General features: G+C 48.8%; 12 protein-coding genes; 1 reads left to right on the plus strand and 11 right to left on the minus strand.

Annotated features, from left to right (window-relative positions):
• Nucleotides 1–102: 102 nt before the first annotated feature.
• On the minus strand, nucleotides 103–2,454 carry FFUJ_13062 (related to nitrate assimilation regulatory protein nirA; the record flags this gene model as incomplete). XM_023575703.1 has 2 exons in its annotated part: nucleotides 103–1,834; nucleotides 1,883–2,454. The coding sequence occupies 2 exons, from the start codon at nucleotides 2,452–2,454 to the stop codon at nucleotides 103–105; spliced, it is 2,304 nt and encodes a 767-aa protein (XP_023428975.1).
• Nucleotides 2,455–5,584: 3,130 nt separating this feature from the next.
• FFUJ_13063 (related to nitrate assimilation regulatory protein nirA) lies at nucleotides 5,585–7,765 on the minus strand (the record flags this gene model as incomplete). XM_023575704.1 has 5 exons in its annotated part: nucleotides 5,585–6,007; nucleotides 6,057–6,189; nucleotides 6,227–6,429; nucleotides 6,478–7,680; nucleotides 7,730–7,765. 5 exons carry the CDS (start codon nucleotides 7,763–7,765, stop codon nucleotides 5,585–5,587), a joined length of 1,998 nt encoding a protein of 665 aa, XP_023428976.1.
• A 1,014-nt stretch (nucleotides 7,766–8,779) lies between these two features.
• FFUJ_13064 (uncharacterized protein) lies at nucleotides 8,780–9,397 on the minus strand (the record flags this gene model as incomplete). Its single annotated transcript, XM_023575705.1, has 1 exon — nucleotides 8,780–9,397. The coding sequence occupies one exon, from the start codon at nucleotides 9,395–9,397 to the stop codon at nucleotides 8,780–8,782; it is 618 nt and encodes a 205-aa protein (XP_023428977.1).
• A 724-nt stretch (nucleotides 9,398–10,121) lies between these two features.
• On the minus strand, nucleotides 10,122–11,432 carry FFUJ_13065 (uncharacterized protein; the record flags this gene model as incomplete). The annotated part of the gene is made up of 1 exon (XM_023575707.1): nucleotides 10,122–11,432. The coding sequence occupies one exon, from the start codon at nucleotides 11,430–11,432 to the stop codon at nucleotides 10,122–10,124; it is 1,311 nt and encodes a 436-aa protein (XP_023428978.1).
• Nucleotides 11,433–11,963: 531 nt separating this feature from the next.
• On the minus strand, nucleotides 11,964–12,704 carry FFUJ_13066 (uncharacterized protein; the record flags this gene model as incomplete). Its single annotated transcript, XM_023575708.1, has 1 exon — nucleotides 11,964–12,704. The coding sequence occupies one exon, from the start codon at nucleotides 12,702–12,704 to the stop codon at nucleotides 11,964–11,966; it is 741 nt and encodes a 246-aa protein (XP_023428979.1).
• A 367-nt stretch (nucleotides 12,705–13,071) lies between these two features.
• FFUJ_13067 (uncharacterized protein) lies at nucleotides 13,072–15,685 on the minus strand (the record flags this gene model as incomplete). XM_023575709.1 has 2 exons in its annotated part: nucleotides 13,072–13,595; nucleotides 13,642–15,685. 2 exons carry the CDS (start codon nucleotides 15,683–15,685, stop codon nucleotides 13,072–13,074), a joined length of 2,568 nt encoding a protein of 855 aa, XP_023428980.1.
• A 537-nt stretch (nucleotides 15,686–16,222) lies between these two features.
• On the minus strand, nucleotides 16,223–16,513 carry FFUJ_13068 (uncharacterized protein; the record flags this gene model as incomplete). XM_023575710.1 has 2 exons in its annotated part: nucleotides 16,223–16,424; nucleotides 16,476–16,513. 2 exons carry the CDS (start codon nucleotides 16,511–16,513, stop codon nucleotides 16,223–16,225), a joined length of 240 nt encoding a protein of 79 aa, XP_023428981.1.
• A 1,559-nt stretch (nucleotides 16,514–18,072) lies between these two features.
• FFUJ_13069 (uncharacterized protein) lies at nucleotides 18,073–18,559 on the plus strand (the record flags this gene model as incomplete). XM_023575711.1 has 2 exons in its annotated part: nucleotides 18,073–18,248; nucleotides 18,295–18,559. 2 exons carry the CDS (start codon nucleotides 18,073–18,075, stop codon nucleotides 18,557–18,559), a joined length of 441 nt encoding a protein of 146 aa, XP_023428982.1.
• A 97-nt stretch (nucleotides 18,560–18,656) lies between these two features.
• Nucleotides 18,657–20,162, minus strand: FFUJ_13070 (related to 24-dehydrocholesterol reductase precursor; the record flags this gene model as incomplete). The annotated part of the gene is made up of 1 exon (XM_023575712.1): nucleotides 18,657–20,162. The coding sequence occupies one exon, from the start codon at nucleotides 20,160–20,162 to the stop codon at nucleotides 18,657–18,659; it is 1,506 nt and encodes a 501-aa protein (XP_023428983.1).
• Nucleotides 20,163–20,803: 641 nt separating this feature from the next.
• FFUJ_13071 (uncharacterized protein) lies at nucleotides 20,804–23,380 on the minus strand (the record flags this gene model as incomplete). XM_023575713.1 has 3 exons in its annotated part: nucleotides 20,804–21,186; nucleotides 21,637–22,151; nucleotides 22,380–23,380. The coding sequence occupies 3 exons, from the start codon at nucleotides 23,378–23,380 to the stop codon at nucleotides 20,804–20,806; spliced, it is 1,899 nt and encodes a 632-aa protein (XP_023428984.1).
• Nucleotides 23,381–23,927: 547 nt separating this feature from the next.
• Nucleotides 23,928–25,026, minus strand: FFUJ_13072 (related to FMN-dependent 2-nitropropane dioxygenase; the record flags this gene model as incomplete). XM_023575714.1 has 2 exons in its annotated part: nucleotides 23,928–24,539; nucleotides 24,586–25,026. The coding sequence occupies 2 exons, from the start codon at nucleotides 25,024–25,026 to the stop codon at nucleotides 23,928–23,930; spliced, it is 1,053 nt and encodes a 350-aa protein (XP_023428985.1).
• Nucleotides 25,027–25,476: 450 nt separating this feature from the next.
• FFUJ_13073 (uncharacterized protein) lies at nucleotides 25,477–26,751 on the minus strand (the record flags this gene model as incomplete). XM_023575715.1 has 2 exons in its annotated part: nucleotides 25,477–25,649; nucleotides 25,704–26,751. 2 exons carry the CDS (start codon nucleotides 26,749–26,751, stop codon nucleotides 25,477–25,479), a joined length of 1,221 nt encoding a protein of 406 aa, XP_023428986.1.
• Nucleotides 26,752–27,043: the final 292 nt, after the last annotated feature.

The following is a 27,043-nucleotide window of genomic DNA, read 5'->3' on the forward strand; positions in this document are numbered from 1 at the left end:
ACCCACAGCGAGATCCGACACTAAATCTGGTGTAGATGGCTCTGAAGAACTCTTGAAACTCCTCGAGCGGAATTCAAGTCTTCTAGCCTGATCCAATACTTTTCAGGCTCCAACTCCTCCATTGAGAGCATCCATGCTCAACCAGTCGTTGTTTGGCATCCAAAGATTCTGATCAAGTCCCATCCCGTACTCCAGTCCACTATCCGTGCCTAAGCCATCGGTACCTCCGTCGTAGGCGTTGTTGATCTCTGAAATTCCAAAGTCTTGACGTGGCACTATCTCGGGAACGCTCACGGTTGGTTTCGAAGGGGCTTGGGCTTCGGTGCTCGGGTGTGGCAAGTCCGGGGAGACTTGACTTTCGGGGACCCACGGATCGGCGACGAGTGAAGGAGGGAATGTTGAATCGGTCATGGCGGATATCGAAACAGAGTTCATCGAGCTGAACTGGTTGGGGTCGCTCATGTTATGATCATTCGCGAAACCATGTCGTAAGGGTTGTTGCGAAAAGCCATTATCAAGAGGGAGTCGACCGTGTTGGTCTGGTGTTGCTGAAGGTCCGCGGATGGCGATTCCATGGGTTATTAGCCTTTCCAGGTCTGCTTGAATGCCTTCCGCCGTCTTTCCCGCGCAGCAGGATTTGATAGTTGACAAGCAAATCTTTGCCCGTTCCATGACGGCTTCCAAGTTGAGGTCATATTTCAAAGCATTAGTATGATACGCGTATGTTAACACGCGGGCGCATTGATATGCGCAGATAGCCATATCCAAATCGGTTACAGGTTTCGAGTTGAGTTTGTGCATGGATGAGAAGATATTGGCCATTGACATGGCATGTTCGACACATTGTCGCTGACAATGGTCGACAAAAGCATCGTCGAGAGACGCAAGGATCACACGAGGAAGGGCTTCCCGCAGACCACCCAGAGCAAGACGGTAGAGGTCGATCTGACATTGATGCCACCAAACGTGAATCATGATGAATGTACATATTCGAGGAGAGTAGGCTCGGAGTCGCAGTGAGCTCTCTGAAAATTGAAAAGATGCTGGTAAATGGGTAGCGAAATCACTGAGGTCTTTCTGCAGTCCCCAGATACCGGCTTGAAGTTCATCGGGCTTGGTGTTTCGAGATAACATAACGCGTCGAGAGAATTCCATGATTCGTCTTCGCATGTGCTGTATGCGAATGTGGAGAGCTAGACTTCCGGGGTCTTCGGCCTGGGGATTTCGAGGTTTGTCGGGATCATGAATGAGTCTCTCGGTCGGTTGTGGAAGATCAAATTCAAAGTTGCGCTCATTGCATGGCAATCCTACATGGATCTTATCAGCACTCCAGAGAGAGTAGTCACGATAGCCGCCCGAGACACCCGAATCAATACAGTAGAGTGCCCACATGAGTCGACGGCGAGACTCTTGGGCGAGGAAACAAAGATTTGGAGATTCGTGATTCAGACGCAAGGCTGCGGCGTATCGGGAAGCGATACTCAGCAGCATAAAGGCGCTTGGAGATTTCTTGGACAGGATACGATGCTTGATAATCAGGACAAGCGCCTGTACTTTGATGGTTGAAGGCCGAGTGTAATCGGCAAAAATGAGAGCCTCAGCATCGTCGATACATCTTTCACCATATTCCTTCATGCCCGGTCCCATATCTGTGAGGTACGAAGTAATGCCAATCAGGGCCAGCAGAAGTGCCTTTTCAACTTTGCCTGTGTTGTATCGTCCTTCAAGGGAGGCTCGATGGAGAAAAGAGAACATGGGAATATGATGGACATGGTTGAAGAACTTGTTAAAAGTCCGGCCTATTAAAGCATCGAAAGATTCATCTGGAAAGGGGCTACAGCTGTTGTTAGCCAGTGGAAGTTTGACTACAACATTGACTTACACTTCAGGTGCGAACCCTTGAGGCGTAGCGGTACTAGCCGGGTCGGTCAACCCAGGGTCGCTATCATTGTGACCATCTTCTCGATCACCTTCTTGGCTTTGCGGGCTTCGGCCCTCGCCTCTCATTGTAATGCGCGCCCTTTTGCTTGGTCGGTAAACGCACTCAATGCCTTGGGAGCGACAGCGATCGCATGACGGCATGTGTCCGGAACATCGGGCTTTTCGACTATGACAGCTGATGCAAGCTTGTCGAACTCGGCGGCGCGGCAGAGCGCCAGACAGGGCACCGGCGTCGCCGTCATCGTAGGAGCAGGGAAAGCCAAGTCGCTCGCAGTTGGAGCAAATGTCGCGCGCACCATTGCATCGTACTTTTCGAGCGCGGCAGGTGACGCAGGTCAGTGACGATTTTTTAGGTTTGCGGTCGGGAGAATTGGCGTGAGAGGTGGGCTGAGATGGGTTCACGGATTGCTGAGGGATGCCCGAGGCAGAGGAAGTGTTTGGGACGGGGAGAGGAGAGTCGAGGGAGGAAATGAGGTTATTCGGGTGGTCGCCAGCGGCGGAGGCGAGATCCATGGTGACGAGGTGGGAGGTTTTGGGCGCATGGAGGGACTCAAAGACTGGGGATCATGAATATGAGCTTTAGCAGCGAGTTCCGAGATTCGAGAGCAATCCACCGAGACCAACGTCAAGTCCGACGAGGGTCTTGAGGTGGGGAAATCGATTCTGACTGTAGCTTGCTTGCTTGTTTGTTTTTATTCAGGTAGAAGAAATTGAGTGACGATGGTGGTGATGGTGATGTTGGGTTTGGGTGGGAGTCAGAAGGCGGGCACTGCACAGACAGACAGACAGACAAACAAACAACTTACGGAGTAGTCTGCCTACGTAGTGTAGCGCACCTAGTGGGTAAGATAAGGAAGGTGTGGCCCTGGCCTGGGGTTTCTGGGTCTAGGTCCGGGTTCTGCGTTGGTGGGAAAGCGGGACCGGAAGGGCCTACAGTTTCTGTCTGTTTACGGGTGGGTTGGGTGTATGCATCCTAAAAAATTGGTGTTGATACAGTGGAAGCTGCTGCTGTATCTGATGATGGGTAGAGTCAGATCTTGGCCCAGATCAGACATATAAAAGTTTAAATCAAGCACGCAATTAATCCTCAAACTGGCGTATAAATCGACCCCTTCCCTCTCGATTCGACGAACCTCTCTGGGCTCTGCCGATAAAACTCATGGAACGACATTGTGTGGACCGCCATTTGGCCCACAGCCTAAGCTTGCTTGGCAGAAAAAGGTGTACCCGAGTCTCACTCGAAAGCCACGGATGTCACAAAAAGGTCACCGCTAATAATATTCACAATAAGAGTTGTGTCTGCCTGTTTCTCTCGGTTCGTGGAACGTCGTTGTTGGGCTATTTATCTATCGGCGTCTAAAATAGAAAGCTCCCTCCAAGCTACTCTGTACGATCGAAGGATTACTGGTACACGAGTCAGTTAAGCTAACGAAACGAAACGGGGAACAAAAATCAATCAGGCACCTGATGTTACACAGCATTACAACGAAATGACCGAACCAGCCAATCCATTTCTTGCTCTGGTTCTTACAGAATTTTGCCGGGCCTTTTTGTCCAGGCCCTGGAATCTGCCGAAAAAAGACGTTTCGAAAAAATGCATCATCGGTAACTCTATTGACAATGTGACAAGTGAGCAAAACCTGGGGATACCAATGAGAGAGAGAATGGACCGAGAAGCGACGCCTTCAGAAAGGGTCAGGCCCGCTCGATCCCGGCGCCTTGGGCTTGATAGTCTCCGCTACGAACCAGGTTAATCGACCGGGATTAAGCAAACTTTTGAACGTTGTTGACCGATGCAACCGGTCACAATCAGGCAGTGAAGAACGGGTACGATACGAAAAGACAAACATTATCGTCATGTTCAGCGAACTCTGCGCATGAATCTAGATCCTTCAATCCTTGGAAACTGCAAGACTCTCCTTCAGGACAACCCAATCGGTCAGGGATACCGACGGTCCGAAGTGAGCTGATCAAGGTCGCGACCAACCGAAGCAAAGATGGACAAATCCTCTGTTAGCGCCTGTGTCTAGCGGATATGCAGCGTGACGCTTGTCCTATTACCACCATTCAATCAACATCTGCGTCATTTATCCGACGGCCGCTCCGACTCCCGGAATATCATCGTTTTACCCCCCGGCTCCAGCTCGTATTTGGATGCGTCCATTGAATAATGCTGAGGCCAAGGTGGTGGTGTCTACATCTATCTGCGAGTGGACGTGGTCCAGAGTCTGTGGGCATATGTCCGTTGAAGAATCTGGTGCAACCTGTCTTTGAGTCACTATTTCACATCTCAGCAATATGGTGGTCATGATCATGTTGGTATTGATCTCGGCTTAAATCTCTTCGAATGTCATGATCATCAGCCAATCTCCACTATCTAACGGTGTACGAAGCCACACAAACAACTCCTCATAGCTTTGCTGATGGCCTATGTACAAGATCCAATTAAGGCATTAAACAACTAGCGTGCAAGGGAGATCTAACCTGCATCAAAACCAGGCTTTGGTCTAGCCACGCTATTGATGGTCCAGCTCGTCGATGCCGACACCCCTGGCAGAACTTCACCACCGAATGAGAAATAATACCTAGACATTTTAGCCAGCTATTGTAAAACCTGAATTGTTATCTCTCGGTCTCTCTTGATGTTCTGTGGGTCACACGACTTGATATCATCGAGCACCAGCAATAGCTTCAGGGAGCTTCCCCCGCACTTCAATCTAGCTGTCAGACTAACAGTAGTTCCCAAACTAATCTGCTTGGATGAGTTGTATTTGTTCATGACCATTCTGTTAACTGCACAAATGCGGGATGAATAAAGCATTTAAGTTCAGATCTTTGAGGCGGGCATATAGGGTTTAGCTCATAATACGTCGTTCTTCTATAGGTGGTCGGGAGGAGAAGATCATATCATCGTAACGCTCGAATTTCCACTCAACGTTCTTTATCTTAGGAGGATACATCTCTATTAGTATTTGCATATGAAAATTGACATAGAATAAATATCCCTTAGTTGATATTGAATACATAATCAAAGAAATAAACGAAAACTTTGATCTTCATGCTAAGTTAGTATCAAAGCATTAAGCACCAACCCCGAGCCCCTTTCTTCAGGGCCCATCCTCCAAGATCTTTTACAATGTGTCTATCAATCCAATGACGATATTCCCCGGCCGAGACCCGTATCTAATCCCCGTACGGCCCGGTCCGTTGGAGCGGAGGAGGACCCTGCGTCTCAGCAGTGGGGAGAAAGGATGCTACCTGGAGTTCTTGGCTTTCAGCTGGACTCCATTTTACTCTACTCATAAATTTACGGCTCCTCTTTACGATTGTTACCCGTTTCACGGAGTGAGCACGTCTCGGGGCTGTTGAGCAAACCCTCACTGAGGCTGTCGTGGACCCATAGGCCCGGGCGACCATGTTCAAAGCCTCCTGCTCAACTTTCACAATAGCCTCTCAGCAAACAGATGGACAGTGAATATTACTATTCTGAGATCAACGACTACGATCGGGAAGCAATGGAGTAATGTCCAGACGCCAACTGGGCCAGAAATGACAGGCTACGCAGAACACATATGACTGATTTCCGCGTCATTATATTCTTTATCACATTAATCCCCACAGAAGACTCCTCCATCTTCAGACTTCAGTACATATACTGCTCGTCAAAATCCGTAAGAAGCCCATTCAGGTCCTGATTTCCTGCCATACTCGATGCCCACGCATTCAAATCCAGCCCGCCACCATAAGGCAGACCAAACATCAAATTTTGATCTGTAACGGGGTCTCTAATGCCCCAATTTGTCTGCTGTTCAGGAGACTGCTGTTCAGGAGACTGCTGTTCACTTTCTGCTTCAAGTGGAGCCGCAGGAGCCGCATCATGACTGTCGTCGACAAAATCAGATTGTCGAAGAAGACTGTGTATTGCGAGTCGCTGGCGGATATATGCATCTTTGGCGAGCTTCGAAGATTGGGCCGGATTTGGATCTGTCGTTGTTGTGATGGCGCGGTGATCCGAAGACTCAAGCCACGCCTTGTGTTGCTGTATAACTCGTTCAAGTTCTTGTCGCTATCATCATGTAAGCGATTTGAACCTCAAGAGGTCTGGGTAAGCTTACCATGGACTTCAGTTGTTCTGAGAATGCAAAATATCGTGTGACGACATCTAGACACAGCTGCGCCTTATTGATGGCCATTTGCATGGGCAGCCCAGTATTGTCCTTGCCTGTGTATGTTCCGAAGAGCACCAGCCTGGCTGCATTGGTAAGCACAGATAGCTGCTTCGAACTCAAGTATTTCATTCTCTTCCTTGTGTTGCACAAAGTCCGATAAGACTTTGACGATTTGTTCTGCGTGCGATAGGCACTTGTCTTTCATCAACCCCTTCTCGGCTGCGGAAATCCCCTCAATCATGGTGTCTGTTGTAGACTCGGGATATCCTGTGAGGAAAATTCGGTAAAGGTCGCAGTGGGTTAAGTGCCAGTTCATGTGCTAGTCAGGTGAATTAGCTACATCAGAGCGTCATGCAATAGTGCTTACCATTACAAAGTATTGTGGTGATAAATGAACGTCTTGTGTATATGAGGGTGGGTATTGATCACAAGGCGCAAGTCTGGTCCTTAAGCGAAGAAGATCATTCTGAAACTTTTCCATTGACGAAAGGAGTTCGGGGAGATTGACCTCTTTCACGTTTATTCGTCTATTGAGTCTTACAATCGCTCTTCGAATGAAAGCCACTCGAACAAACGCAGCCCGAGTTCTCAGGACCTCTGGCTCGAGCCCTTTTCCGGGCTGTAAGTATCCAGTAGGGACGTGTCGTTCTTGCTGAAAGTCAGCGTCTTGGCAGGGGAGTTGTAGATAGATCGTGTCGGCGTCGAAAAGTTCAAACTCTTTCAGACCAACGCAAAAGCTATCTTCAAGCAAGGACAGAGACCAAAATGTTCGTCTGCGAACTTCTTGTGCGACGGGACTTAACTTGGAGTGTTCATAGTTGAGGCGTATCGCTGCGGCCCATCTAGCTGCAAGTCCAGCCATTATGAATGCCCTGGGGAACTGTCCCACAGCCGCTCTATATCGTATTAGGAGGAGGGACGCCTGTATCTTGAAAATGGAAGGTTGTTCGAGCCGGTCGAGTATAAGCTGCTCAGCTTCTCCGGCCCATGCATCGCGCTCGCCTTGACATTGGTCGAAGTAGATGGCCGTGATAGAGCAAATAGCTAACTGAAGCGCTCGATCGATGGTCTTGTCGTGACATCTTTGGATGACTGTGGCTCGGTGGAGGAAGCAGAAGGCAGAAAGGGGATAGAGCCGTTCGAAGTACTGATTGACGAGCGATATTACCCCATCGTCAGGAACGAAAGGTGGGTTTTCTTCGATCGAGTCAAAGGGGATTGATTGGGAGCTTGAGGCGATACTTGGTCGTTGTTTTCTGGGTGAAATAGCAGCCTGAGATGTTGTTACGGACGCCGAGTCGTCTCGAGACGACGAAGCTTCAGTCGTTGATGACCCAGCTTTTGAGACATATGTGCACGGTCTATTTCGCCTTGTACAATTGGTGCATTTCGGAACATCGCCAGAACATCGGACCTTCATCGCCCGACATTCCTGACAGGCTTTCGCACCACGACATTTTGGCGGTATACGAGGCGCAGACTGACCGCTGGAGCCGTCCTGTTCAAAGGAACACTGAAAGTTGAGTCGCTCACAGGTACGGCATCTAGGAACTGTGCCGTCACATCGGACCTCCAGGAGTTAGTACCGACCGAGTACCGGGAAGTAAGTTTGTACATACCTTACGGACTCGACATTGGACGCAAGCCGCTTTCATTTCAGGTTTTCGCAGTGCTGGTGAAGAATCTTTGAAGAACTTGGCGAGCCGACATCCCAATAAACTGAAGGTTATGTCCAACGGCGGATATCTCTTTTCCGAAATATTGGTGCTATCGACTGTAGTGACTTAGGGCAGAAGTGTCATATCCCGCTCCGCGAAATGATAGTGCAAGGAACAAACTCCGTTCCTTCGCTAGTACACTACGATGCACCTCGGAAAGGGCCAAGTTCCGACCATCTTTCTTGGTTGCTGCTGTAGAAATTGGAAGCACGCCATTCTGTGCAAAGAAGGTAACTTGATCTCGTCAACCACGGGTGTCCAATAAAGTTATCGGGTACTCCCCGTCACATCACTTTGGCCAGCGATGGCGTGCGGGATCTCCGCAAAATGTGACACCCTGTATCCAATCATAAGATTCAATGACCGATACGCGCATTAACCATGTGTTCATGGTTGAGGTGATGTTTGCGAATCTCCGGGTTATTTCCTGCAACTCCCCGATGTTCCTTGTCAAGGCTCACGTTAAGTTGCAAGCATGATGGATGTGTAATAAAAGACCAGAGTCAGTTCTTGGTTGGTGCACCATGAAACAAACACTAGTGTTTCCCTACTTTCGAGCCGTTGAATATTCTCGGGGCACAATGGTAAGCATCGTTCAATTGCCAACTTGGGCCATGTTTTTCATCATTTGTGAAGACCATGACCGCTTCAGCAGAATTCATGCACCAGGTCGCTAGTGTTCGCAAGTTCTGCCACACCAAACGGGCTCGTGATGATCTATCTTGAGGCCCCGGACGTATAGCCAACGGGGCTCTTTGAGCTTATGCCTAAACCAGGTTGTCAAAGGAAATATCCTCAGCTACCATATCCACTGATACGTGGGAATATGGCGTGCTGGAACTGTAAATGCCCGATTAATCCACGATAGCTTGTCCAGCAATCACGAGCAGAAACCTATTTTGGCTCTTGCTTGATCACCGGCTCTCTTTTAATCTCAGTAGACCTGATGTTCTAGGCAACTAGAGTGGATTCATCTTCAGTGTCTTCTTGCTTAACCCCTCGGCCGTCCAGATCGGAACTCTGTTCGAGTGGAACTGGAAGAACTGCAAGAGAATTTCTCCCCTCAGCCCCAGCCTCGGATGAGCTCCCCTCAGTCACTGGCGCTTGTCGCGCTGAGCTATTGTCGCGGCCTACCTGACGCCTGTTTGGCTGACCCCTGTTACCTCTGCCATTGCTCCGGCCGCGAGGTTGAACGCGACTGCGATGGCGGCGACGCAAACGTAGACCATGGTTTTGGCCTGGGACTTGAGCTGCTTGATCTACCTGGCCCTGTGGGGGTGGAGGCATGTATGCAGGCACATGATGCGCATAAGGATAATATCCAAGTGACACCGCGTTTTGGTACGCCACCGGAGGAGGGTAGAAATATGGTTGCGGTGGCGTAACCCAAGGGACTTGTCCGTACACTGGGTATGCCACCACTGGGGGACGAGGAGGAGGAGGGAAAGGAACAGGCGCTTGCCCTGGGCCACCTCCATTTTGAGGATGACCCATGTTTCCCACGAAATACTGACCGCGTCCGGGTCGGGATCGGCCTCTGCGGCTGTTGCCACGAGTTTGATTGTTCATCGTTGCGCTTTCAGCTGCTGTTGTTTTTGGATGGGAAGCAGAAATGTTGACGACGATGAAGTTGAAGGAGAAGGAAAAGAGAGATGAAGGTGGGGGAACAAAACAAAACAGAAGAAGAGCAAGAGGTTGCGCGCACCTGCCTGCAGGTCCTGCCACTGCCAGACACATAAGGCGGTTTACGACTGCATAAGGTACTTGAAAGCAGGCCACCAAGCAAATGACTGGCACCAATTATCGGACATGAATGTGATGATTCTGCGAGCGTCTATTTGTTACCATGATGCTCTCACGAAAAATGACAGAATACAAGACGAAGGTTGTTTCAGGAGTGGAATCCTTGATGAATCCGAAGGCAATGAACGACAGGCGGACGGATCAGGACCAATCTTGACAGCTGTAAGGTGATGGGAGGACGGGCTAACATTGCAAACTTGAAGGAGTCTGATAAAACACTGTCTAGATAAATTTGACATAGAAAGGCACTGAAAGAAATTCCAACACAACTGGAGGAGAACTAAGACACATTCGATGCCACGATGAAATTGAGGTACACAAGGTAAACTACCTAAGGTACACAGCTTCCTTGGCTATAATATCTCAAAGCTAAGCATCAGTTACAATTTAGTTATTTTATAAAATAGAACTTATATCTATTCTTTATATTAATTTTATTGTTACTACTCATATTTGTCTTAGCTTACAAGTATCTATCTAATAACCCTGCTTATGGTTTGCCTGCGGTCTCTGGCAGTTTCTGGTGCTTGTCTGTACCATAGTAGGCCTTTGTATTCTCCCAGGAAGAGGTGCGTGGGTCAACGCCTCCCAGTTTCTCAGTTTCACGACGATGCTGAACAAGGAGGAAGGGATCTTGAATGTCCCTAGATATGTAAAATCTCTTGCTATGTTGTAAACTCCACGGTAGTCCAGGGACAAACATGTCGGGATTTGCCTGCATGTAGTCAAACAGCATAGGATACCAAAATTTCCCAGCCAGAGGTGGCATATTGGCCCTGCTGAAGACCATGATATTGATCATCTCGTGTGTGTCGTTCTTTGGGAACTCAGGGCAATTCCAGGTATTGTGTTGAGAGGAGTTGCAGATGGCACAGCCACGGATGAAGCCAGTTTCATGGACTTGATGACACATGGCTACCGTGTGACCTCTGTCTTGACAATTCCCGCAGATCGTGGGGTTATTAGCTGCCTTTAGGTGAGTATTGGTGTTTCTCAGCTTGAAGTAGATATCGGGATCAGCTCGCTCGAGGGCAAGGCTGTCCCGGCCTGAGACTATTCGCTGTCGCTTTGTCGTGCAGGAAGGCATTTTGGGAGCCGTCTTTGGTGGTGCTGTCGAAATTCCTGAATTCCAAGAGAGAATGATGGGCTCGCCTCGCTGGAACATGCCCTCAATTGCCTGGATGGCAGCTTCGCGGTTGGCAAAGGTTGCATGGCCCTTGGCTTTAAGTAGCCCATAGTCAACCCCCTGATTGATCGCGTTCTTCTCGTGCATGCTGCCATGGTGGTCGCCAAACACAGCTGGTTCCGCAATATGTGTCATGTTCGCCTGTTCGCCATGCTCCGTGTTGTTCTTGCGCTTAGTGCCTCTAGGGGCCTGTTCAGGGTGAACTTCTTGACTGTGACTCTCCGAATGGTTTTGAATGACTGGCTGGCCCTGATGCTGAGGGTATTTGGCGTTCAACGAGAGACGAATAGCATTCTTGACTGCCGCACTGAGTGGTTCAGCATACAGAGGCTGAGAGTGCAAAGTCACTGCAGTGAGTGGAAGTTGCTGAGAAGCAAGCTGATAGTAGTCATTGGACTGATAGTAGTTGTGGGCAGCTCTGCCGTATCCTTGGGGATAAAAGGCGGGCTGCTGGTATTGCCATTGCTGTTGGCCGTAGCTCGGACCTATTGTGGCATTTCTAAACCCTTGGGGCTGGCCACGACCAAGACCTCGTCCGATGTGAGGACGAACAACGTCTCGACCGCCCGCGTATGGGTATCCGCGGACGTAATCCTGATAGTTGTTGAAGGGCATCATTCTTCTGTCGATGTGTTGTTGATGTTACCAGTATTTGTTGATGTTGTCAGTAGTTGTTGATGTTGTCTGTATTCGGTGACGTTAAGTGTGATGGAAGTGAGAAGTGAAGAGGAGAGGAGACAGAAACACAGAAGAGAATACATTGTCCATGGAGATATTAGATGCATGGCATGGACGTTCGTGTGAACGTCCTTTGCCAGTGTCAATACAGAGTCCTCCTGCCACTCCCAGATGTCAACTCACGCTCCGTCCAGTCAACGTCTTCTTACACCCTGTTCTACACAGGTGGTTTCCCCTTCGTGTCCCGACTCCCATTCCCAGTGGCATCTACTAGGACAACTGTCTCCAAAAGCATTTGCCGCACTGCATCTGCTATATTCGCAAACATGAGCCTGATCATCACATACCATGTGACACTCATCGAAAACACACCAGATGCATCACAACGTCCAGTCAAATTCACACGGGCAGAGAATTATACGTCTATTACCCGCCTGTGTTTTTACACCGCCGAATGATACTAGTCTCCTAGGTCATGAAAGGCGGCTCGCTGGGTGGGCGTGAATCGGAGTCACGTTTGTGGTCGGTCATGCGTCTTCTCTCGACGTTGAGGAATGCGTTCCTATAGAGTTCTGCGACTTCTATACTTGACGGGTACGTATGGGTAGTGCCACTGCTTTTCTGGTAGAGTGCGTAGTGAGCTTCACAAGACATCCACGTCTTTGACTCGTCAAGCCCCATACTCACAGCGTCGAGATCATCCGTAGTGACGTGATAGTAACGCGAGGTTGGATTCGCCAGGCGAGCTTCGGTGTCCAGGTGAGCTTTGGTGTTATCTGCTATGCAGGGCAACAAGTCGGCCTCCGTTATGATGGTCTCGCCGGCATTGTAACGTCGCTTCAAGAGCCTTCCCAAGGTCCTTTTCAAAGGTTCCTCTTGCCTTGGAGTGATGGGGCATCCTATCAATCGGAGTAACTTGGCATCATCCTCGGAGGGAGGCTGGCGATCGTCAGTTTGACATTTGATTGCCCATTTTACCGCGAATAGCATGAACTCATGTCCTTTTTTGCGTCGTCTCCATATAGGGTGTGATATGATTTGAGTCAATCTGTGGCAGAACGAAGGTGACCAAATCGGGTTGGGATACGGTGCATTTCCGACATTTAATACGAACCCGAACTTGTTCCCAGTGACCTTGAACTCGTCATCATTCAGTGTCCAGAGGGTCACAGGGTCTACTCCGAATATATAGAGGGAGATCTTGAACATGGTGACAAGATGTTGGGTATCTGGGGAGGTCCAGAACCGTCTCGTGATTGCTCTCTCATACACTGTTCCTCTCCAGTACTGACTGAGAAATAACTTTCATCGGCATGGCTCCAATCTTCGTTGTATATAGGATTGGGGCATCCGTGCTCGCCTTGGGCTTCATACGTCTCCTTTGTCAGACCTGGGCTATTTGAAGTTTTTCCTGCACCAACTGCCGGTGCCCGCTGTGATTCACATCTTACACTCGGGCCAATTAATGTACACTTACGCCGTATTGCACTGCAGTTATACTTGAAGATTGCAAGGTTTCATTAATTACTACTTATCATAATCGTCAAACAAGAACTATCACCCCTTTTATAAGACATTATCTCCTAAACCCAGTAGTGCCATGCTCAATACACATCCTCTCCCCCATAGGCGTATGAATAGGTCCATACGTCCAACTTCCTCCAAGTCCCTGAACAGCCTCTTTGCGTTTCCTTGCACTCATAGCTGCGACACCCTCAAGACCTCTCACCCACGGTGCGTCAGCGACATACCAAAGTGCACCCGCCAGACTCCGTGGATCGACGGGCAAGTCAGGCCACTTGACCAACAAACTCGACAGCATGGCAATGACCATGATGAGAAGAATACCAATGCTCAGACGGGAGCATATCTCGTGGGCTTCACTCGTCTGTGTGAGACTGTATGGTACGTTGGCGAGCAGAATCGGGAGAAACTGAGCGAGGAGGGTGGTGAAGGCTGTGAAGAATAGGAGAGGGTCGCGGATTCGGAGGGCGACGAAGAAGCCGGAAACTGGGTTTGTTGCTGGTGTCATGAGGACTGACCGTGTAGGAACTTGAGGGTCTTCAGCCATTCGACGATAGGGTGTAATAACAGCGACACCTGAACAGTTAGTATGTGTATCAAAAAGGGGGTCAAGGGTACTCACTGGTGAAAAGGAACTCCCAGCAAAAGACAACAATAACACCCAGTGCGGAACAAACAAATCGTACACCAAAGTCTTGACTCTCCATGAGTTTCTTCATGTTCTTGGGTAAGTGGCTAAACGTATCAACAAAGTGATAATAGCTGATGAACCCAAGCAGACAGATAAGAAACACTAGGAATGTGAAGCGATACCAGAAACTCAAAGCCATGAAAGTCTGCGGCGCTCGACGACGAGTTTGAGGTCGATACGCCATGCCCTCTTCATAAGGCGTGTTACCATAGGGGGCGATGATATCACGATTGGCATCATCAACGACAACAAGACCGTACTCATCTCTCCCCTCTTGGTTCCGGAACCACCCCATAGCGAACCTCTTTTCAGTAACAGCGCCCTTCAATTCTTTCCAATCTTGAGCTCCCATCGATCGAATCTCGGGGTTACGAGCAACAAGCGCCGCCGTGTTAGCAGCACACCAGGGATTCGCAAACACACCAGTTCGCCAATGTCGACTGATAACACTGAGTGTGAACATGAGCAGAATGGCGATTGCGCCGAGAAGACCGACGAGAGCGTAGGCAGCTGTGTTGGAAACACCAAGTTCGAGAGCACACCCGTCGATAGCGCCCTTTTTGCAGCTTCCATAGATCTTGAGACCAACGGCTTCACTGGATAACGGCGCCGCGATACTAGATGCCCAAAGAGCAAGTGCTGTGAGAAATGGAAGAGGTTGGTTGTTGAATAACAGCTTGAACGGGAGATAGATACTCATCCATCCATCAAAACTCAACAACAAAGCCTCACGACCCAGAGCACCACCCTGCCTTGTCAACGCAGCAAAAGGCTGGTATTGCTGCGCCGACTGATTCAATGCCCGAATCCCCATTGCAAGCAGAACAGCAACAATAGGCGGTAAGAACTTTCCAATGAAGTATCCAGAATGCGTAAGCGTATGCGTCGTAGCCTCAACAACAATCTTGGTATCCCCAGTCGGCGTCTCAACATCCGTGACAACAACCTTTGTCGGCGGCACAGTCGTAACACGCGTGGTCCCGATCGGTGTAGAAACAGACGTTATAACCTGTCCATCCGCCAGAGTCTGAACCATAGTAACAGGCGGAGGCGCATCAACTACTGTCTTGACCGTAGCAGCGACTTCACTTGTTCTAACCCTCGTAACAGGTGGTTTCGCAACTTTTCCTTCTGAATCTATTGTGAGAACGGAGTAGATCGTCGTTGTTCCAACAGAAGCGTAAACAATAGGTGGACCAGTTCGTGTCGTTTCTCGAACGGTTGTTCGAACGGCGCCGTTTTCTTTCACGGTGATGAGGGTTTTTGTTTGGCCGGGTTGGACGACTGTTGTAGGCTGCCACTCTTCAGGGGGGACTGACTCTTCGGGGATGTAGGATGTGAAAGTAGATGCTGCTTCGGTGATGGTTTCGGTGAGGGTGGTTTCGCCGGTTTCTGTGATCGTCTCTGTTGTTTCTGAGACTTCAATTGAGCCTGGTTCTGTGACCATTGTTGTAAAGACTGATTCAACGAGGGCTGTTGTCAAACTTCCTCCTTCGACATCACCAGTTGCAGTAGGTATGCCATCTGTAGGGACAGGCTCTGGCTCAGGCTCTGAGGCTTGAGATTCTTCAGTTCCGGTGTCGGCTGTTGGCTCGGGCTGCGATGGTTCGCTCGCGACATCTTGTCTCTTCATGTAGAAGAGGTCATCGTTTGTGATTCTGAACGAACGACTCTCTAGAGTCGCTGTTTTATCATCGCCATTCAACGTGCGTGTAGCATAGATGATCAATCCCATAAGACCCAACAACACAAGGATCAACGCGCTGATGAAAGGCCATCGTAGAGGAATTGGTCGGTAATCGGGTCTCTCTCGCTCCCGCTTCTCAGATTGTCCCACATCTGTCTCGACAGGATAAACCTCCTGTGCAGTCACAGGTTTGTACTCATACGTAGTCTGCTGTTGTTGCGGTTGTTGCTGCTGATATGGCTGATAATGTTGATACGGCTCATTCTGCATATACGGCGGTTGATACATCTTGACGACCGCAAAGTTTGTGTATCCAAATTGAGTCGCGTGAAAGGAAAGGAGGCTTTATTAAACTACCACAACCGCCAACGCCCAAGCCCCCCGGCTCTTCAACTCTCCGAATGCCACGGGGCATTCATCGTGTCATTGCAGCTCCATCATTGGCCTCGCCCTCAACGGCATAACAACCTAAACGTAAAATCCAGGCGTGGCGTCTCCCTGGAAGACAAGGACAGCTGAGCTATTGAGAAATGCGAGGTTGCTATTGGATCAACAGGCGAGTGGTGTTGTAGGGCTGAGAGTTAGAGGTCTCAAAGAGGGAATGCCAAGGCTGAGCTGGAGTCTAGACCATTTAAGCTTATCGAAATTTGGGTAAAGCCATCATGTGTCATTTACACTGAGCAGAATATTCGGCAGTTAGCCTTGCACTATTTCGCATGTGAGTTTGGTAAGAATGTTTAATTATTCGTATCTATGACAAGGCAGATTCCAACGCCTCGTATCCAAAAACCAGTGTATCCAAACGCCATTCCAATTATACCAAAACTACCAGCCGAGAACGTTGAACAGACTTGTTCGGGGATCGGGAACAGAGCCGTTAAAGGTCTTTGCACGAACAGATTCGCTCTTTGTGGTGTTGTATTGGCTGAAGTAGCGATCGAATGTTCGGGATTGGTTTGTGAGTTGTGAGCGAACGTAGCCGCCGACAACAGAGATGCTTCCAACAGCGATGAGAACAGGAAGGACCCTGAAGTTATTTGTTAGTGGAGGAGCGGTAGAAGGGTAAATTAATGCTTACTTGGGGCCGACAGTGGGCTTGATCATGAGAGCGGCCATTTTTGTGGATTGGTTTGATTGGTTGGTGGGTTGTCTAAGTGAGCTAAAGCTGAAGCTGAAGATGCAAGTGTTGTTGGTGAGAAGATCTCAGGGTTTGTTGTTGTGATTGATGGTGATGAGAAAAACTATTGAGGGCAAAGAACTCCTCCATTATATATTCTCGTCTTGAGGTTCATTTCGTTCATTTCCGTAACTATTTTCTTCGGTCGCACGTTGATGTTCTGAGCTGACGGGTGGTGCTGTTTTTGGTGGTGCCATAGAATGATCCAGCCCTGGACACAGCCATTTCGGGCGATGCCGGGGTCCGCAACACCAGAATTGGATCTCTCACCTTGTGAGATCTTCATGATGATTGAGAAGTTGATCGACTATCTCTGTCTACGGCTAACTATTTGTTATCTTTCATATTTTACTTCATACATTCCATTCTACGGCACTTTCAGAGTCCTGAGCATTCGTGGGTGAGATGTTTATGTACAATTCCATTTTCGAGCATCCAGATACAAAATTATCAATTGAAAAACCATCAACGTGCATGCTTCCCTCTGCGACAGTCATATCTCGGTAACTGCTCAGCTGAACCCATCAACCAAATGTATCTGTAAATGCGATTGTGGTGATGGCATTCTCAGAATCTAGTGTTGAGAAATCATCTGATTTTCGGACCCGGCGTCTACCGAACCCACCCAAAAATTCTCCGGGAAATCAGTCCATCATTCGGTTCTCGACACACTCAGCTCCAAAGCACATTCTCGACTGCCAAAATCGTCTCACTGAACGATTTTAACTCTGGTACCGGAATCATCAGGAATAAATGCTGTATTTTCCCTTTAAGCGTGTAATTTTCGCCATGCAACGACGGATTGAGTGATGATCTCATCAATTTCAGTTTACCTCCAAATCCGTGTCTCTGCATCAGAGCCCTCTTGTCTTCTTATCTGTGTATCAGCCTCCGCACATATCGGCTAGGTATGCCCGGAGTCATGAAGTGCCCACCGGTCGGGGTTCCACAATTCCCGGTGTCCTCGCCGGTAACACGGCCGGCTACGTAATGCATCATAGGCACCAAAAGGAATGCCGAGTGAGCTCTAGTCAAAAGAAATCGAGAATGAGTTTTACTTGAGCCCTTTCTGATAGAAGAATTATATCCAATCCCTCATCAAGGGTTCGCCTCATGAACCAATACAGATCATATCATGGACATCACAGCTACTGTCAACAGTCCATCGATACAACCATCCTTAGACCTCCAGCCAACGATCGGAGAATTCCAATCCAATCCCCAAGCCCTTCATCCACACGTCACATGCTTCTATTCCCGCCTCAATCCCGAAACGTCCATCACCCATCAATGACATCCAATAGTCGTCAATGGCTATACATCTCCAGATATGCTAACGCGGGGAAGCTCCTGATACTGTAGCTCACCACGTCATCCCTCCATCATCCAAAGCTCTTAAATCATTGACTGAACCCTATTAAACAGCAAAGGTCCCTCAATCGCTGAGATCCAATACTGCTTCATACAAACAATCACCGTATCAGAAGAATAAGTCAAAATGTCCATGAGATTGATCCTTCGTCCTGTGGTGCGAATCCCACTCCTCCGCCCCCAGATCCGTCTTGCTACTACAAACCCTACGCATGTCCATCCAGACGGTAACCTCGGCGGTCCGGGAGGTCAGCAGCCCCCACCTGCACGCCCCGGCGGTCCGGAAGCCATCACAAGAAACTGGTACAGCCACCCTCACCCTCCTCGTTATCACCGCTGACACTCCCAGGATGCCCATCGCTGCTGCTGCAGGTGTGATCGCAGGCGGCGTGTACATCATGCTCCCCACGCGAGGAAAACCCCCCGAGAGAACTCTCGAGAGCGACATGGTAGCCGCCAACTCGACGGCGATTGGATACATCGGTCAACCATCTGGAAAACCAGGTATTGCTTCTCATTACAGGGAGCTTCGAGATGGGAAGGAAGTCGAGTCGATGAAGGAGTTGAGTGGGAGAAAAGGCGGTGGTTCAATGGGTCCTTTCAGGGCGGAATAAATAACAAAAAACGTATTTCATAACGGAGGCGACTTGCCCAGAGTATCAAATTGTCTATCATGCTCGATGGAGCTGTACATTAATAATAACACATCGCTTACTTCTGCTCTGACGGTTCGTCCTTCTTCTTTTGTAGCAGGTAATCTCCCCCAAACACCGCTTTGTATACTCCTCTTAATCCTCTTATAGGCCATCCTGTTCGTGCAGTTGACTTCATCAGTTTCTCGTCTCCTTCGATATCGACTTTGACTTTGTCGTAGACATTCGGTAGATATGATGCTCCGTACTTTGCTCTTAGCGCATCATACGCTTCTTTGTTGTAATGTGACCAGAATTCATCTTCTGTGTAGTATGCTTGGGCGTATAGCCATTTCTTTCCTCCGCAGTCCTGTACTTTTTGCTCCAGAGCTCGATTATGTCGAATTGCGTCTCGTCGGTTTCCTTGTAGAGGCCCCCATATTCCAAAGTTCATGAGTTCCACGGTCCCTGGTTTTGCGAATTCTGCGTGGAGACCATATCCTGAGTCTGGGTCTTCTCGTCGTACTCGTAATGGACATATCCAGAGGGGGTAGATTCTGAATTGCTTGTCTAGCCAGTTTTGAAACTCTGGTACGCTGTTGTAAGGCACTCCGACATCTTGAACCATGTAATAGTCAAATAGGTTACTCTTGTGGCCGGCAGAGTACATGACGCGAGCTCGTAGGAGAGGATCCAGGATATATCGTGTCAGTCGGTTAAATGGTGTGAGAAAGTAGTCGAAGGCATATTTGGCGACCCAGAAACCACCTCTGTCGTAACGGAAGAGATAATCCTTCAATGGGATGTAGTCGGCGACGCATGTGACAGATCCCATCCTTAGCCCATCTCGGACCTTTTCAACATGAAGATAAAACCACTTGTCCCTCCGTCGGTTCAGTTGTCTTGGAGTAGCGCTGATTGGTATCTCATCCACCATTCGTCCCGCACATACAACAGTCGTATCCTTGGAGTAGGCAATCCCATCAACATAATCATTCTCCCATCTCTTACACTCCTCCTTGATAATCTTGACAGACTCAGATGGCCCCCTTGCGAGCCGGTACTTGAGCTCAACATACTCCTTCGCCTCCTTCAACTGGACCTCCAGCAACGTAACGACACCGAGTGTTCCGAACGCCGAAGCAGTACCCCAGAAAAGATCCGGCTGCTCCGTTTTTGAAGCACGCGTCACGCTTCCATCCGCAAGAACAATCTCAATCCAATTGACTGTCGCGTCGAAGGCCCCGTACCGAAAAGAACTGCTCTCTCCCGACGTCCCCGAAAAGCCACCTCCAACGGTAATAGCCGGGAACTCCATAACGACCAGCGGAACAAGCCCCAGCGGTAGCGTCGCATCAACGAGGACTTCCATTGAGACATTTGGTTCAACAATCGCTGTCTTGGAATCTTTGTTCACTTCAATGACATGGTTGAGCTTGCTTGTGTCGACGGTGTTGTCCACACGCCGGTTTGAGTGTCGTGTGCTGTTAGTTGAGCCATGGTATAGGCGGAACGGTTCCTGGCGGGCGTGAAAGTGCTTAACTCTGTCTGCGACGCCTGCGACGATGGTTTTATGAGGGTCCATCATGAGATGGAATCGCAGAAATAAATAAAAAGAGATGCAGGAAGCAAGAACAAAGACTTGGCGAGTCGTTCAGAGTAGTATCGGGTCGGAAATAGCGAGGAATGATCCACAATTCCTTTTCCTTGTGTCGTGCGTGCTTGTGCTCGTGCTTACGACCAAGAGTTTTTATATGAGTCGATCAGTCATGACGCTTGATTCCGACATATCCGAGCATGATGATTGCTTAGGCTGCTTCGAATCAGCAAGACTCGTCTTATTTACTTTTTGCTTGTTACGGTCTGAGGCGCCACGTCAAACACGTCAGCCCTGCTTTGACCATATCGCCAAGTTTTTTATTCTATTCTGGTCGATCTCAATATGACGTTTGTTGTTTCATTGGTTCAGCTTGTGATGCATGAATAGGCGCGTTTGTTAGTGGACAAGCAATCCTGGAAATGGCCCCCACAAGACATTGACAACCAAACCAAACCAAACGCTCTATTGATAAATTATCCTAATGACTCTACAATTCTAGCTTTGGTGTGTAAAGCTCTACTATGTATTCGCTCTCATCCCCCCCTTTTCCTAATCCGAGTCTACACCACCAAACGCTGTGATAAACTATCCGAATGACTCCAATCCTAGCTTTGGCGTGCAACGCTCTATGGTGTATTCTCCTTACCCTCCGGTGCACGCGAGGAACTCTTCAACGGAGGGAGTTCGTGATCGTTATCATGCTCATCCTCCTCTTCCAGAGAGTCACTATCGACTTCAACCTCAACGAAATAATCGACCTTTCCAATGTAGTACTCAAGATCTTCGCGAAGAACAGCTCTTTGCGTACGAGGAATACCTCTTCTCCTGTACTCCTCCACGGTGATGGAGGGCTCGGGCGTTTCTTCCAACAACCTTTGCAGGACCTGGGCATGTTCAGTTACTCTCCCTTCCAATTTGTCTGTATATCTTTTTGCCGGTGTTAGGATCCCGGGATCATCCTCTTCCATACCACGTAGAAGACCGCACATCGCCCAGAGTTTTTCATATCCTGTAATAAGACGTGCTTCGGTCGTCCATCGGTCAAGATGGCCTTGTATTATACATTTCCGGCATGTTGAAGGGACCCTGCTATTGGGTTTTATAACTAGAAGAAAATCATTCGGGATTTCCATTCCGTCACCACTCAGCACACCAGGAAGTTTGACCGCAAGTTCAAAACTGTGTGCACAGTCGAACACAACGCGATGAGTGCACGGCTCGGCGGTATCCTGGTCAACATCCCCCTTCTGTCTGCCTTGCTATGGGCAGATGGGTGACGTCCCAGAGGATTTGAAGTTGCCGAGTAGTGTATTGTAACAAGAATCTCCGATAATGTGTCCACAGGGAAACAATAAACCAGAATGTCCTTTTATTGGAGACATGGTTTTGGTATCCTGGCAAGTTTCTCGACAGGCAGCACAGCGAAAGCGAATACAATTGAATTGCAAAGAGAGCAAACTTTGCTTCCCCTCGTCATCGTCGTCCGCCTTTTCACCCTTGGCGTGGAATTTATATATGATCTTCCGCAGCCAATCATATGCACTTGGGTAGTGGAATTGACTGGGGAGGCCTAGGCCTTCCTTCGAGAGCACATTGAACAACAGATCGGGGATTTCTGCAGACAAGTGTTGCCGTATGACTGATAGTTTCGCGACCTCATCCTCGGCAGACACGCCATCACTATGTTGGGCTTCGGTCATCCCATCGTCTTTTGATGTCTCTTCTGTGTTTTCTCCTTCTGATGCTTTTGTCTCTGGCGTAATCTTTTCGGTTGATTTGTTATCGCTAGCTTTTTCGCCGGCCCCTTTGTCGTCCGCCATCTTGTCGTCTGTCGATTCGTCGTTGATCACCTTGTGATGGGTTATATGTCTATCAGCAGCCACGTTGTCGGCCACGGTGATGATATACTCGATAGAATGTGGGCTTTTGTTTGTATGAATGATACTGGTGTGATAGCTGATGGTGATGTTGATGCTAAGTTGATGTTGAACGAGGTCAGTCAGACTCTTATGAATTGCAAGCACCTTCCAGGTGTAAATTACATCCCCAACAAAGGCAAGTTGTGTCAAATGCGCCCTTCCTCAGTCTTTAAGGTACGCTGTAATATGATTACCTTAGTACCTTAGGTCGGTAGGTAGTGTCTATTCTGCGTCTCAAGCCTCAGTTAAGCAGGAACTCGAATCTATACCCAGCAACTTCTACCCGAACGCCTTCTCATTCTGCCTCTGAGGCACATCATGACGATTCATCTCGCTTTCATGCCTTCGCTTTGGTAGCTCTCCCAGTGCCAAATTCAGCTGATCCAATGAATGGCCTACCCAAGTATATCGCAGCCAACTCAATGGTCTACGGTCCTCAAACAAGGCTTTTTGACCTTCGTCTATATAGAAGAATGCAAGAATCATCTGAATCATGAACACAGTTGCATTCCCCGAACATGATGTGAGCTTTCCGAATCGAGTATCTTCAAATCGAATACCCAGGCGCTCCAGAACATGCTCAAATACTGCGGGTTGTTTAATGCGTGTCTCAAACTGCTTCTCCTTCTTCAAGTCCCATATCTGAACATTGGGTTCTCCTAGCCACTCCAAACCAAGCTGCAACAGCGTGGTTTTGACACACTCTGCGTCAATGGTCAACAAAATGAGCTGTCGAAGACGTCCTTGCTCGATCTCATCTTTCCGTCGGTTTTTCTTTTTCAGCGCCGCAAAGACTCGATATAGTCTGTACGCAAGATCTTTCTCCTGAACCCTTCTTGATCGGCCAAAAGCGAACAAGTATGGCGATTGATCTAGTGTATCTTGGTTCTCGGACTCTACCGCTATATAATGGAGAGGAGTCATGTACTTGAACCAGGACGACCCACGATCTCCAGGTATAACGCCCTTACCACGGTCATACAATATGTCTCGCATATCAAGATATGCGATCCCGGCCTCGATGACGGGATCGTGTCGACACGACGGTCGGTCCAGCGATGCGCTAGGCTCTTCCCCGCAGATATGATGAACATCCAGAGAGATGAAGATATATTCAGTGTCGGGCATTCTGACGAATTGGTTCGTCTTGGTGTCCAATGTAGGGAAGGCATCCTCAAGGCTTGTGGGAGGAAGGGCACATGATTCGCAAGGGATGCATTCCGTCACTTCGCCAGCAGTGGATGTGTTGGACGAGACGCTCTCTTGCAGACTCGAAGTCGACATCGTCAGAGGTGTGCTGAAGAGAAGATGGGTGCCAGGGGAAGCTCAGGCATATAATACGAGAGAACAGCTATTTTCGAGCTCATTGACTTGACTACAAAATACACACAGTCTAGCAATCAACCTACCGCTTTATATACGTTGAATGTCCTGTACTTCAGACCATTTCGTAAGTGAACGGCGACAAATTACGTATGTGAGCCAGAGTCTCACACAGTTTGTCAGTGAACCGTGCCATTGTTTGGCCGTGGCTACCTGACGCACAATCTAGAGCGAAATCAACGATGGCAGAGCATCAGCCATTCTCAAAATGGGATGTTCTATCGCTGTAGAAGTCTCATATACCGAGAAGACACAGGTTGAACTTCGACATAGGCCGCATTCTGTTGATTGAAGAAGAGGTTGCTTTGTAAATTACAGGTGACGGCAGTACAGTAATTCCTTCACATTTGATTAATATCTAACCATCCAATCAGATCTAAGCTTATTGTTCTTCGTTACCAGTGTACCCAAAACATTCACGCAGAGACAGGACCCCTACTTGTGTGATTCACAGTCTCGGGATAGCTGTCAAGTATGTCCCTCCCAACTTGAGCATATCAACAGCCTCCTTGACCATCTCATCAACGATTTCCCCAGCAGGCTGAATCTTGGTGATGGCTCCAGCAACCTGGCCCATCAAATGTGGCAGATCGAAATCATTGCCTTGCTCAAAGTCGTACTCAATTGGTACAACACCCTTGTCGCACAACTCCTTGATCTTATCTGGCTGCTCATGCCACTTCCTGATATAATCGTTTGTCTTCATTCTCAAAGGCCGCCCAGATATAACAAGAGTTCGCTGCGTATCTTCGAATCCACATGAAACAACTTCTTTCTTATGCTCCTCACTGCAACTAGCTTCAACAGAGGCTACAAATCGTGTACCTACCCATACGGCCACAGCGCCCTGCATCAATGAGCTTGCGAGACTTCTTCCTGAGGAAATACCTCCGGCTGCAACTACCAATGCGGGAAGACCCTTGAGAAGAGGAGGGTGGTACTTCGAAGCAACGTCTGCAACGGCGGGGATGAGGATGGAGTTTGCAACATCTCCTGTGTGACCTCCTCCTTCGCCACCTTGAGCGCAAACCATGTCAACTCCGAGCTCGAGCGCTTTGGTCTTGGATACGTCAGTGAATAGCAACTACTTTTTGGCTGTGACTTACTGCATGCTTAGGATGGCCAACCATGTTCATGACCAGGATTCCCTTATCATGAAACCTCTTAATCACTTGAGGTGGTGGTACACCAACAGCACTGACAAACAACTTGGCGCCGCTGTCAATGATGATGTCCACCAACTCGTCCAACTTTCCACCAGTGTAATCATGGTTGGTCTTACGCGCATTGCCTCCAATCTGAGGCAAAGCAAGATCAACACCAAACGGTAGGTCAGGTCGTGAAAAGTTGGCCTTCATCTCCACAATGATCTCTCGAAGTTGATCGGGTGTGTATTGGAAACCACCAATGATACCGAGACCGCCTGCGTTGGATACAGCTGCTGCAAGACGGCCACCAGACACCCTGGCCATACCGGCGAGGATGATGGGGTGCTTGATTCCCAGCAGGGATGTGAGTGGTGTTGTAATGGGGCCTGGAGGTGCCATTTTGAGATGTTATGAATAACAATAATAAACGTAGACTTGGAAATGATCAAGTATAATAATACAATACAGCCGGATATTGACCCTCGGTTCTTAGATAGGTATCTGTGGGGTCGGCTCTTTAAACATCATCATCAACCGATCTACCGATTTGCGGGGGAAGCTTCATCCACAGTCCGAGGCATTACCGCATTAGGCTACCAATTCGCGTATCTCATGTGCCTCTGAATGCGCTTTGAACCCTTTCTGCATAAATTGCCGACGTGGGTGATGCATTGTATTTGTGCACAGTTATTGTATTGTATTCGCTGAATCTATCAAGTTCCCGTCTCATTCCCGTTTCATCGTTGGCTCAAATCCCATACTTGGCTCGATGTTGGTATCATACATGAAAACATCCGTGACTCGCTATCATCTCTCATTAGGTAGTATTACAGAGAATTTAAGTCCTCGTCATTGGAAATGCGGTAAGCGCGCTGGAACGAAATCTGTCTTCTCTGGTGATTTTGTGCCATCGGGTTGCGAACTGTTTGGCGCTGCATCTTGTGTCGCGGGCTTGTCTTCGACTTCTTCGACGTGGTGGTAGGCGGCTTTTGAAGGTGAAGCTTGATAAACATCATCCTCTGCTACCTCTGGTTTGGATTCGGAAATAGATTTGGGGTCGGGTCTTGGTGTGAGACCTTTTTCTGCCGCGAGTTGCGCTGCTGCTTGTTTCTTCCTCTCGACATCCCCATCTTGTTCTTTTTGTAGCATGAGCTCTTCTTGTTCCAGGTTATGTAAAGTCGGTCCCTCAACATCTGGCGTTAAGGAAAACGACATGGATCGCTGCTCCATCCGGTAGTCGTCCTTGGAAGAAACTGATCGTAATGTCGTCCGCGATACTGTTCTCGACCCTGCCAAACCACTAGCTGGTCTTTTGCCCTTACTGCTGGTCCTCCCACTTCGTCCACTTCGATCATCCTTTCTAACCATATCGTATGTTACCTCGTCATCGAGTGGGATTGCATCTTCTTCACCTTCGCCATCGCTTGGGAATAGATCACCTCGTGATCGATATGAATCTGATGTATCGCCCGACCCTGTCGTCCCACTGCGCTTTCTAGTCACTGGTAGGTCAAAGTCGTCTTCGTCAGAATGCAGTAGTGGTTCATTTTCTCCTTCGCCATGTCGTCGTGGGTGGTCTTGCAGATCTGCCGCACTAGGTTTGTATCGCAGAGTACCGCCCATCTTCCATGGTAGTTTGCTGAGGAAACCGATCGGTTGTGTACTTGGAATCACAGTCGGGTCATCGTCCATGCTTGGCTTTCGTCTTCGGTCTCGGGTTCCATAGCTCATGCCGCGTTTCCTGCGCGGTTGTTCAGTTTCCCCCCCAGTGTGTCTTCGCTGAGTGCCAGTCCCAGCCAACAATCTATCCCAGTCTTCATTACCCCATGTGCCAAACAGACCGCTCTGCTCTTCCTCATACCAGTCATCGTAAAAGTCGAAACTATACTCTGCCCTACTATGCGACAGTTCTCGCTCTCTGCGCTTTCGTAGACGTTCCTCAGGGTCACCTAGACATACAGTCGTACACTGTTCAATAGATTGCGCGATGGACGAAAAGCATGGGTTGATGTAATTATGTTGAAAGGTCCAGATTCCTGCTGCCGCATTCTCGGTTATGGTCTCGGTATCGTGGGCAATTTGGTTCCAGCGTTGGCGCAGTCGGGGGTCCTCGAGGAATGCCATTGTGAAGATAGTGGATATGACGTCGCAACATGGAAGCGTCGAGGTCGCAATGTGTTTCAGAAGATGTAAGAGGATTCAGAGGAGCTGATGATTAATTTTGGTGCGAGTCAATTAGTAGACATGATCGCAGAGGTGAGGAGTTCACGATCAGCCATCAAAGTATAATCTCGTGAGTGACAGGCTATGATTGAAGATCAGAGTTGATTGTAACTGTAAGACAGCGGTTGTTGTGGCACGTGCAGCGAGGTGAGACGATTAACAGTTGGGCTTGTTGGGTGGTTGGTTGAGTGGA

This window comes from Fusarium fujikuroi, chromosome FFUJ_chr04 (assembly GCF_900079805.1).
Source record: "Fusarium fujikuroi IMI 58289 draft genome, chromosome FFUJ_chr04".
Lineage (NCBI taxonomy): Eukaryota > Fungi > Ascomycota > Sordariomycetes > Hypocreales > Nectriaceae > Fusarium > Fusarium fujikuroi.